This window comes from Apteryx mantelli, chromosome 12 (assembly GCF_036417845.1).
Source record: "Apteryx mantelli isolate bAptMan1 chromosome 12, bAptMan1.hap1, whole genome shotgun sequence".
NCBI classification, from domain to species: domain Eukaryota; kingdom Metazoa; phylum Chordata; class Aves; order Apterygiformes; family Apterygidae; genus Apteryx; species Apteryx mantelli.
Window position 1 is genome coordinate 22,263,516 of NC_089989.1, and position 12,248 is coordinate 22,275,763.

The 12,248-nt window shown below is 42.7% G+C and overlaps 1 protein-coding gene across 2 annotated transcripts in view; it reads right to left on the minus strand.

Annotated features, from left to right (window-relative positions):
• FRMD4B (FERM domain containing 4B) overlaps positions 1-12,248 on the minus strand; it is a 148,983-nt gene that overhangs the window by 23,916 nt on the left and 112,819 nt on the right. For both annotated transcript variants that reach the window (XM_067303467.1, XM_067303466.1), the window contains exons 8-11: positions 5,723-5,806; positions 4,554-4,619; positions 3,915-3,972; positions 2,898-2,984 (exon numbers count right to left, since the gene is read on the minus strand). In XM_067303467.1, coding sequence (XP_067159568.1) covers positions 2,898-2,984; positions 3,915-3,972; positions 4,554-4,619; positions 5,723-5,806 — 295 coding nt within the window. The remainder of the gene's footprint in view (positions 1-2,897; positions 2,985-3,914; positions 3,973-4,553; positions 4,620-5,722; positions 5,807-12,248) is intronic.

Genomic DNA, 12,248 nt, shown 5'->3' on the forward strand with positions numbered 1-12,248 from the left:
CTTACAGATGCCTGTCATGAACACATTGAACAATATTAAACAAATACAGCTATCTGACAGCGGCTCCAAATGCTGCACGCGAGACAAGAGGAGGCAGAAAAACTCGGCCTTGCTGGAAGCCAGCCAGAGCACAGAGAACAGGCACCAACTCTGTGCAAAGCCTCACCTTGAAACTCAGCAGCTTTCCAGCTTCAGCTGCTATCAGAGAGGTTTGTGCACCTAGCGATCACTTGTGTCTTTCAAATCAGGAAAGCCCAGCTTGTTCTTGGTTAGATTTGGTCTCAGCCTTTCCCTTTTATTCAGTTAATCAGAGGCACTTAAACATCTCTAACTGGGAAAGCGGAGCACAATAAGGATTCCCTTTCCCAGATGGCTCAGGATAAACAGAATAGCACTTTTGATCCACAGTATAAACAGCAGGATGACGCCAGCACACGGCAATCATGAATTTGGCTCCATCCAGAAGGGCAAAGCAACAAAATTCTGTAAAATCCAGCAAAATCAGCACTTCTGCTCAGGAAGGCAGTCATAATTTACACGTCTACTCCCTCTTGCCTGTTGCTTTGGAAAAGACTGTACTTGCTGACTCCTCACAGATTTGGACAAGCTATACAGACTCTTTGCCCTCCAAAATATATTTTGATACATTCATAAATATGAACAAACAACAATACTGGTTAAAAGTAAACTTCTGCCTGCCCTGGCACAGGCAGCAAGACTACAGCTACACTGAAATAAACAGCAGTGTCTCAACATTTTAAGTCACAAACTAAGTTTGTATGTGGTTACCTCTCTAGACCCAGCGTTTTCTTTCCTCCCTGGGAACCAATCTAATTCCCATCACTTCCATGAATCATGTTAGAAGTGCACTTTGTTTCGAACCCTGAAACAGCCTCCGTACAAAGAAACCGTTTCCATATTTCGCCACATGTTAAGAGTAGCCAACGCTCAGACAAAGCTGAGACGCTCAGGTCATTTTTGTCCCCCCCTATTAGCACCAGAGACAAATCTACCCGTAAGCACACGAGGGCCATATCCATTCCTGCTGTTTCAATCAGCACATTGACATCAAACCTTCCCTCTGAGCTTAGGCTCTCCTCTTCCACATTCCCCTTTGATCACTAATCTCAGTTGTATAATTACAGTTACAGTAAAACAGACAACTATTACCATCGTAACACCTCCATTGAAGAAGTGACCTTTGGAGGTTTTTTAATTTTATCTTTTTGAACACAGTCCCCGCTGTGTTCAAAGGCAATGCCTCATACGTAACTGTAGCAGGGTGTGACTTGGTATCTTGGACCTGTTGACCTTAAAAAAAAATTTCTTAATCTGCTGGCTGATGTTGTAAACTGAAATCCCAGAAGCACAAAAAAGTGCTTGGTGCAGCAACACTTCTAGCCAGGCAGGGTGTATTTTCTTGGAGAGAGTTGCTGGTCACAGCTGGACATCTTGACTAGAGAATGATCTGTTTGACCCAAATGGAAAATCTTGCAGATACTGTCTAAATACAGGAAAGTGCTCAGCAGCCGGAGGAGCTGCTTGCTGCTCTCCTTTGATGATCAATGGTTGCGTTAACTGGATCTTCTAGCGTTCCTCTTGTGTCACGGTCATTTTGGAACATGCTTGGTAAGAGATATCTGGGGCTAAATTAAGTGCTTTACTAAACAAGGCAAGAGAAGGACTTAAGAGTTCAACCTTGGACACACAGATATATAAATACACCAAAGGAAACCAAGTCATAGCCTGTCTGGAAAATGAGAACAAGATCAAGTTGGGAGCTTGAAGGGGAATTACTCTTAACAAGGAAGTTTTGTTAAGCCGTGTTTTTTGGCGCTAATACACTAAATATTATTTTGCAAATGTAAAATTCCCTGGCAGGAAGCACACACTTCATTTGAACTCCTGCCCAAATCGTTCCCAGGAAAGGACATCAGCAAAAACCCAGGTCTCCCATGTATCAAAGTGTATCGAAATCCCCAGCTTAGATGTTCTAGTGAAGACTTGACCAGAAAGAAACCAGGCACATCCAATCCAACAGCATCATTCCTGCACATGAAGTGCTGGCTCTTCTCCACAGCCAAATCTGTTAACTGACTCTTCAAAATCTTGCAGGGCTTAGTACTGTCTGAATGAGACTTACTCAGCTACAGAACTGGACGAGTTCCCAACACATCATGCGCTTGGGTTGCATGATGGATTTCCAAGACTGCCAGCAGAAGAGCCTGTTAGGGCTCGCTGATGGATGACTTTGAAGGAGCCAGCAGTGGAATATAGTACCCTCTGCCCTGTTTTAACAACAACTGAGGGTGTTGGCAGAGTTTGCTCTGCAGGAGACATGCTGCAGAGAAGGTGGATGGACGCAGAAAAGAATGGCCTCCAATATTTGGCATCTACTCTCAATCCCCCCCTTAAAATGCCATACATCAAGGAAACAGAGCTGCCTGAACAGCCTTGCAGTTCCACATCGATCTGCTCATATTTCATGAATATCAGTCGATCCTTTTATCATTTCACACACAAAGAACACCTACTAATGCCAACTGAAACACTGCTGGAGTGCAAGGCCTTTAGTTTGGGATTTGCAGGAACCCAATTGCTTCATACTTTGTAGCTATCCCTGGAGGTTGCCAAAATTCCTGAAGAGACTGTCCTGAAACTACCAAACCCAAAGACACATGAGCCAAAACTCCCAAAGGAAGTTGCTTGAGGTGGCAAATTAGAGCTTCCATTATCTACAAGAGAGGAGAATTCTGCGTTCATGTTAGCAGAATTCTCTTTCTGCCTATAAATCTTTTACTGTTGCACAACAGCCTAATAAACTCTAGTTTATAAATGTATGTTTTGAGATGCAATCCCCTCCCCCATAAACAAACAACCCTCCCCCCCAAACTTACTTTTCTGGGCTTGACCTTGTCTTGTAAGTCGTATTGGCCTATTCCTTTATAACTTATTCCAAGCCACCACGGGATTCCTTGTTTATCCTGAGAAATGAAAGACTACATGAACCAAGATCTAATTAAAAATTAAGCAGTTCAGAGATTAGACCCTATTTCATTCTATGGCAAGTATGAGCAAATAAAGCATTTTTTTCCAAATGGACACGACATGGATTGCTAAGATGAACATTGAAACTTTCTTCTATTGCTTTCTTGGTCAAAAGCAAGAAACTAGGCAGTGGTTTTGCAAAGAGGACAAAAAGCATCAGTGCTGCTGAAACAAATGGTCGTCACTCATTGCAGGAGTGGCTGTGAGGAGGTAAGAAAATGGGACAGAGAAAGATCTGACCAATGACTGTATCCACTAAACTCAGGCATGAGACAGCTGCAGGAGAACAGGGCACAGCAGCTACTTCTCAGGTACTACTGCCATGTCCATGACTCAAAGTAAGGAGACCAGCTCTGCTGAGCTCTTCTGCCCAAAATGCTTTTGCACAGGCTCTGCTTTACAATTGGAATAAATGGTATATTTCCATCACTCTCCAAAAATACGTCTCAGTTGTACAGCATTTCCCACACACACATATTCATACACTAATCACCTGCCACTTAGAAGCAGTCTTTTCTACTTCATATTTTTTTTCTAATCTTGATTAACAATGTCTCTGGAGAAAATATTAACTGCTTAAAATCTAGAAGTGATATCCAATTTAATTAAGTTGATATGAATTTAGGTCCTGATAGGATTACAGAAGGTTTTAGCAAAGATTCCTTTCTGTCATCTGTAGCACATAATGCTTCGCTGCTCTCTGAAAATGTTTCAAAGACGACTGAAGGGGGGAAAAAAAGCATAGAGCTTGAAAAACATGGGGTTTAATGCTGACAGATGAGTACTGAATCATCAAACTACTCCTTCAGGAATGTAATCACATGTAATAAGCTAAGCAATTGCATTATCTATGGACATCTACTAACCTTTACTCCATAGTAATGGACTCCATATGTTGGCAAAGCTTCTACCACTTTCATGTACCTGTAGACAGATTTATAGTGTATCAGATGAGTTTCACTGGAGGGAATAATATCTATTAACATATTTTTTTCACACACATGTGAGTCAAGTCATTTATCATTTGCATATTTTCAATGACTTAATGATTTAAAGGCCCATGTTTTCAGAAAAATCTTAGCATCCAAGCCTGGGGAAACACGTGACATTTTGGCCTAAATGAAGTGAATGGAAAATTTCCCATACAACAAAACATTCAATTCTCTTATCAGAAGTTCAGAGAACCAAATGTAAAACTTCTGAACATGTGAGCCTTCTAGAAAATACTGGAGGGAAGGATCTACCTATAGTTATTTCATTATGGTGCTTTTTACATCTGAGGTATTTTGAATAAGGAGATACCACCTTAACTGGAAACCTGGGAAATGTGAAGTCTGAAGTAATTTAACTTTAAAATGCAATTCAATAAAAAAAGAATTCCTACAGATACAAATGGTAGAGTTCACAAGCAATAACCACCAAAACAGCATGCGCTACCACTTCTCAGCAAAAAGAAAAAAAAGTAAAAAACACTATTTACACATATTAATAAACGCCATACTCACTGAACAATAGCTTGTCCTCTGGTCAGACCTTTAATTTGTGTATAATGTTCAATTACTCTATCCTCACTGCAAAATAAGCACAAAAACCAATTTAGAGGCTCAGTGACTTTTTCCATATGCGATAGCATTTGTTGAAATTCAGATGCCTACTCAGCATGCAGAGAAGTGTCTCTCTGTACATTTCTCACTCCAGTTTACATTCTGTTTCTTAATGATTTGTTTCGCACCCTTCATTAAGCAGAATGGACCTGTCTAATCCTCGGCATAGCATGCAGCCTTCCAGAGTCTAATTAACCATTTCAGAGCAGCCTGCTTTGCTGCAGATGCTGCTGCAGAATAATGGTACTAATTGTATAAATTCATTTTCAGGTTCTAAAGAACCCAGACTTCAAAAGACGGCTAATGCTGCATATATATGACAAGAAGCTGAAACAGAAGTGCTTTCGTTCTAGTGTATTTTTTCCCTTCAGACATTTCATAGATGAGGAACTAAAGATTTATCAGCAATGACTTTTTCATATTTTTTCCCTTCAACATTTTGTTCTACTGGAATGTGAAATAAAATATGCGTTTAGTGTCAGATACTTGAAGACAAAATAAAAAACAGCATTTGGTTTGAAAAAGCAAGGCATAAGAAAAAATGCTAGCATACTTAAAAATACATCAAGTATATATCAAGCCTCGAAATGAAACAAATGAGGGAGTCAAACTTGTACAAAGGGCCATCAAGTACAAGCAAACAATACTGTTGATCCATCCCAAATGTTGTGTTTCTTACAGCAGATTCAAGCCACAAAACTGGACCTGCCTCTCTGTTTCAGAGACTACACCATTTGATAGTTGAAAAGTAAAGTGCTCTTTACAGAACTCAGACTTGGCTGGAGTTTAGATTTTGGCTCTTTCCATTGTGCACTACCACAAATTCTGATCCAGAAATTTCTGACCCACCAATTTCATTTGACCAAACTTTCAGTAAGGGAATTACACTGGATCTGGGTGTCACCTATAACCTTCTACAAATTGGAAACATTTGAATGTGAGCAATTAACTCCATATCCTATACCGTATAGGCTAAAATCTTTTAAAGCCGTTTTCAAAACTCTTAAAAACTGAGCTTGCTATTATCATCTATAGCAAAGTTTTACATTTTAAAGTAGATAACAGCTCACCAGTAAGCAAGTGATGGATGTTCTTGCAGTGTCTTGGTAGGAAAGACAGGCAGTGTCTTCAAGTCTTTTCTAGTGTTTTCATCACTAAAACCAAAGACAACACAGTTACTGCTAGTGAATCATAGATGTGATCATGAGTTTCAATAAAAGGAAAGCGCTGTTAGGTATTTGCTAGCCAAAAACACGTTACACTGCCCCATATCTGGCCGTCATAGCAACATAACACTATAGGCCCTCTCACATGACAGTGATGTGGACTGATGTTGTAACTCATTACAGAGACACGTGACTATCGGGGCAGCAAGGCCACTGTATCGATATTTATTTTACACAAGCTCACTCTATTTGCTGAGTACAGAGTAAGCCCTGAACAGCTGCAGGAGGGAAACCTTTGCCCAAAGGCAAGGCTTGTATTACTATTTTTGCTCTATCATTTGTCAAAATCCTTCCTGGCACACAATAAATTTTGTGAAGCAGTGCAGTATTTGTTAGATCTCAGAGTTTAAACACAGATCTGATCGAAAACAAAGTAGTTCAGTTAATATACTTTGAAGTATTTTTACTCATAAGAGTTTTCCTGGACTTCTCATTCTATAGAAAGTTCAAGTATTCTGGGCCCAATCTGGAACCAAAAAAAAATAAATATTGAAGTATGGAAGTTTGTCTCAAGATTAGCAGAATATTTAAAGAAGCTATTTATAGGCATCAGTAAAATGATTAATATTTTCTCTTTATATACTTCGTTGATTAATCAGCTGAAACTTGCACACCTCATTTCTGCAGAATTTCTGCATGCCTTCGCAGTAGCGGGAACAAGCACCAACATGACTTTTCTGGGCAAAGAACGCATCAGATCTGTTAACATCTGCCCTGCTTCTGAATCCAGGCTTTCCTTGAAGGTGTTCTCCTGCTCCAAAGCTCCGTTTTGATGAGAATCCAGCACTGCAGATTTCATCTGAGCTACATTCCCGCTCTACCCTCAAAAGTGCCTTGGCACGAGCACCCCGTGCATCAGTGGAGTAGATCACAGCATAAAACTCTGCGAGGCAAGGGTAGGTAGCCATTGCAGACGGAGGCGGCAACAGAGGGGCACTGAACCACCGAAATGCTTCCATCTCAGCACTAAAGCTGGGCGCTTGCGGCAGATGTCACATGGGCGGCACAGTAAATTAAAGCTCTTTGTTCGTTCTGAGAGCATGGGCTAATAGCTCTCCAAGCCTCTTCCCCCAAGCCCGACAATATGCCTCAGCCCTGACTAAGAGGGACCACCTCTGGGGACGAGGAAACAGTTCAATCAACAGCTTATTTATTCTTCAGCGTCTTTGATGAAGTTGCCAAGAAGGGGGTCAATTAGCAAGGACTAGCTGTTGTTCCTGCGCTTTGCAACGCCAGCTCTCTTCTACCAGGAATATGCACTTTTCTTCGCGAGCTGGCTGGCACCCAACTGCCACAAACGGGGACAGCTGGGTAGAAAATCAGGATCTCTCCTTTTAACTCTCAATACTGCCAGCATTCACAAAAGCTGAGAGGTTTTTATTCGCCCCTTAAAAGCCTGCTGATGGAATGAAAAGGCTGTATGACATCTCAGCTTCCAGCGAGAAGGTAGATTACCAGGGTTTTGTAAGGAAGCATGAAAACGCAGACAGAGCATACCTCTCCTGAGGCCTCAGGAACCAGAGTCCAGCAAAACAAAACCCAAAGCCCTGAGCCCTGGTCTGATCTCATGGCTGACCCTGCTGGAGGCAGGAGGTTGCACTAGACACCTCGTGAGGTCCCTTCCACTTCAACTATCGAATCACAGGATAATTTATTATTCAGGATTGCTCCTATTTTTAAGCCTGATACACAACTGCAATGGCTGCTTTAATGATCAGGGTTGGCAGGGAAATATAAGGAAGAAAGGAAAGGGTTTTGGAAGGAAGCAATAACAAAAAAGCTGTTTTTTACCAAACAAAAGGGCTATTCCTCTAAATATAGACTCTAAATCCATGACACTCATAATCAGAAGTTTAATAGCTGCTCTCTGAACCCCTATGTAGAAACCTCACTGGCAATGAACAACACAACGCCCAAGCACGGGGTGAAGCACCACAAAGAGGCCTGATGCCAGAACGCACGAGCTGGGGTCTGGCAGAGGCAGCCCACCTTCCCTCTGCCCACACGGTGAGCCGGAGGGACCACGCGTGCCCCGCAGGCTGTCCTATCCCCCACCTCGCCCACAGCCCACCACCATAGCCAAGGTGGGATGGTGGCCCCCAAGCTGCCACTGCAGCAGCTGAGGTGGAGAGACCATGAACTTGCCTTTGCCAACCATGTTACAGGGCCAGTAACCCCCCAGCACAAAGATGATGCAGAAATGCTAAAAACCCTGGTGGCTGCTTCCTGCCAGGCACTAACTGCCATATTTTGCACAATCCATGGCCTCCCACCATCCAGCAGACCTTCCAAACATCCGAGGCTACTCATTTCAGTCATCTACTGTAGTTATGTTCGAAAATGTCGGCCCTACTACACACAGCTGGCTTCCCACTTTGTCATTAGGCCCCTCACCTCCAGACCTGGCTGAGTAGTGATCTGTTTTATCCTCAGATATCAAAATAAGGGTGCTAGTTAAGTCTGTGCGATGATTACTGAAGTACTTCATCACTATGGAAATGTCTACCACTGGCTCCAGGCAGCCAGCTCACCTGCTTCCCTGAGAAGGCTTGCGGGCTCAGATTTGTGACATCTAGGACTGCAATTGCTCCTGTGCCATGATTTCAAGTCAATCCCTCCAATTCCTTTCACAGGATGCTGGTTTGCTACCAGCCTCTTGTGGAGTTGAAGCACTGACCTAGAACAACAGGTTCTGGGGCAGCTCTTTGGCCAGCAGAGTCCACAGAGCTGTGACGACCTACAGCAAAGTTGGACCTTCTCTGTTCTTCTGCCAACCTACTCACCCATCCAACTACCTCTAACAGTAGAGGATGCATTCTTTCATAAGGCGAAGGACCCAATCTCATATCCTGCATCCCATCCTGTCAACCTGCAACTCTGTACTGGAGGGAGAACTGCTCCCTATCAGGATGGGCGATTACATGCAAGGTCTGAAAGTCTCTGCTTGGCCATATGAGAAATTTATTTTCTCCTGCATAATCATAAGATTAAGCGTGACACAAAGTCAGAAAAGTTTTGTAAAAGGCCCAGTAGAAACAGGGCATAGCTCCTTGCATGCTGAACACCTTCTGCTAAACAGAACAGTCTAACCCTCAGCAGCATATATCTGCTGATCATGTGCCTAAAGATTAGCATTTGGGATGATTCTCAGCTTCACAGATAGTAGAAGCATCAAATGGTCCTCTTCCTCCTTCAACAGAGTTCATTATCACTTCATCAGAGGAGAAAGCGCATGTTCTCCCCCTGACCCTTGGGATCACTTTCCCAAGCCCTCAGAGACCCAACTCTCCCCCAGAGGTGACAATTCCAGATAGCAGCAGCAACACTTTGAATTATGACCTGTTCCTGTTTGGTTTCACAGTGACCGCAAGACAATACAGAAACACAAGGCAGACACCCCTTTCTCGAGATATTCCACTGCCTGTGCTGTCTCTGCTATCTACTAACCAAACCCACACGTGCTGCATTTAGAAGGTTCATGAGAATAAAAGCCTGTTCTCATCAGAGCAGAAGTACACTTCAGCTGTCAGGACTGAGAGGCCCACTTGCATTTAATCTGACCTCCAGTACAGAGGGGCTTCTTGACTGGTGGTTCTTGGCATACTTCCAACACATAAACTTAAACTGCCCAGAGTCAACAGGACTGAACATTTTTGGCAAAAGGTTTGTTTACTTCCCAGGAGGAGAACATAAGAAAACACTCATCTGAAGTATTTTTCCACTATGGAGAAGAACTAAAGAAAATGAGCTCACGGACACTTTCCTTTCCATTCCACCCTTTTACATGGGAGTTTTCTCCCCAGCAGACATTTGGCAGAACTTGAACTGATTTGGGCAAAGTAAATGAAAATTTCCACCAAATCCTGCTCGTGTAGAATTTTAGCTTGCACTCTTGGTACTGTCCATATTTAATTTTCTGTCACAATCTGAACAAACCTAGGGCAAGATGCTGTCCCCAGCCAGCATGCCCTGTTCATCGGTCCCAGAGGGACTAATCTACAGAGATTGAAGGGGCAGCTTGTCTTTAAAATAACCAACAGCAATATTTAATCACATACCGTATTATGAATAGAAATTCTCATAAACTACCAGCTCTAGCAGCAAACTAGTACCAATCCTACATGCTTCTTACAACCCACTGATGCTTTATGAAGTTTTAGGTGTCTAGGGAAAGATTCATTTTTCTTTTCTTACTAAAAAACCCGACTAGAAATCTGTGAAGGAACCCAGTCAGACAATAATGACATGCTCTGCCTAAAGTACATTACTTAACATTAAAATAACTTACATATTTGTATTTCCAGAAAGTGAATCTTCACAGCTTGTAATTGCATGACACAGCGCTCCTGCTGACAGAACTGTGCTAATTGGAGCCGTTTGTACTGGATGCCCAGGCTCTTCCTTGCGCCCATTATGTCAAAAAACAGCTTATGCTTGTTGCTAATGCAGTAACTCAAGGTAAGAGCTTCGATGCAATAAGATGTGGTTAATGAGATTAGCATTAAATGTGAAGAGCAACAGACACACCCAGAGCAGCAAAAGCAATATGTTTGACTACAACGTAAAAGCTTATCAACCCACATGTTTGTAAATATTAACTACTTGATAAGGATAGGACTTAACTTCTACCTGACTAAAGTGATGGTACATGTGTCCATCATTGCTGAACTGTTCTGGCAACATTTTACAAGGTGGGATTTTATCACTGGGGAAAGTCCACTGTATAGTGATTTTCCTCCACTGTTGAAGTTTCTTGTCTGCACATAAGTACTTATTTTTATGTTGTTGTGTAATCCTTAGAATTATGTTATTATTGGGTCTTTCTGAATGTGACCATTTATATTCACAGTTTATCTGTGTAATGATTTTAGGCACACAACAAGCAAAATTTAGAGTGGCCTTGTCTTTAGAAAACATTGACCAACCTCTCAAGTTACCCTGAAAGACATTTCACAGACACCACAAATCAACAGTCAGTTTTGAGAACCATGTGTGAGATGTAAAAGAAATATGGAGCTTCTCATCTAAAGAATGAAATAGTATTATCACGCATCATGAAAAGATGCTACAAAATTTTTCCATTAAACTGTCATCTTATTCTGTTACAGATGTTTACCATTAGCAAAAAATAAAATAAAATAAAAACAGAACACAATCAAATTAGTTACTTGAAATCCAACCATCTAGTTTCTCAGATGGCTGGTCAGGGTACTCAGAAGATGCCAGTATCGGCCCTGATTCTTGAGTACCACCACTGAATTCACTCGCTGTGGCATTACAAGCAACGCTGTAACTGCGTGAGAGCAACCTGGGTTGCCACCTACGGCCCAGCCTGGTTCTAAACTGACCAGATTCAGAGTAACATCACTGAGGTCCGAGCTGCTCCTGTTTTACATGTTTGCAGATGAGAGGCAGCAACACAGATTGTCATGTTGCAGCTGGACTCCTTCAGCAGCAGGTGCATTTCCTGTAGAGTTTTGTTTTTAAAGAAATGGAAGGGCAAAGCAGGCTGCCTTTTGCACTTGCTTGGAGGCTGGTCTAGCCCTTAAAGGTCCTACAAGAAGCAGGCGTTAGGAGGAAGCAGCAAAGCAGTCGAGAGGAAAAATGAGTGGGGTTAAAAGTGCAAGGGAAAAAAGGGGGGAAGGAAGACAGAGTGAGGAAGGTAAGGAAGGAGAAAGTGGATTGATTTAGAAGCTTTTGAGCAAGTCAGAGCAGCAGGATCTTGGCAGTCGGATTATGAAATACATTCGCTGACAAATCCTCTTTTGTGACAAATGCCAGATGTTCCCCATCATTTCCCAACCTTTAAGTTCATGGTCTGCTGGCACACTCAAGGAAGCTTTTCCTACTGAAGAATGACCAGCATCCGGAAAGGCAATGTCCAGGGCACTCCCAATTGCACCACGAGGGCTGGAGGCCTGCAGGACATGCCAGAGCTGAACGTTAAACTCGCGGTCAGCAGGAAGCTTTGTCCAGGCGATGATTCCAAGGTTTGCCACTTGAATACCAGACAAGAACAGACTGCTCAGAAAGGTATTTGAAGGAGCGTTTCTAAGAGGCTTCCAAACCCCGCAATGTGGGAAAGAACATGATAAACAGGGCAGCTAGTTTGCTCAATGTCACGCGGGAGGTGAATGTGTTAAGCTTGCAGCACACGTCTATGCTGCAGGCACAGTGCTAGCTCAGGGATTTCCACACTGTGCTGCAACAACCGTTTTAGCTTTACAGCTGGAGAGGGACCCTCAAACCTAAAACGTGGCTGGGCTGGCAAACACTTCCCCAGAATTAGCACAGGCTGGATCACAGCCATGGACCCGGAGGGCTGACTTTCAGCTCCAGCCCCATTCCAGTCAGCTTTAGGCAAATATCT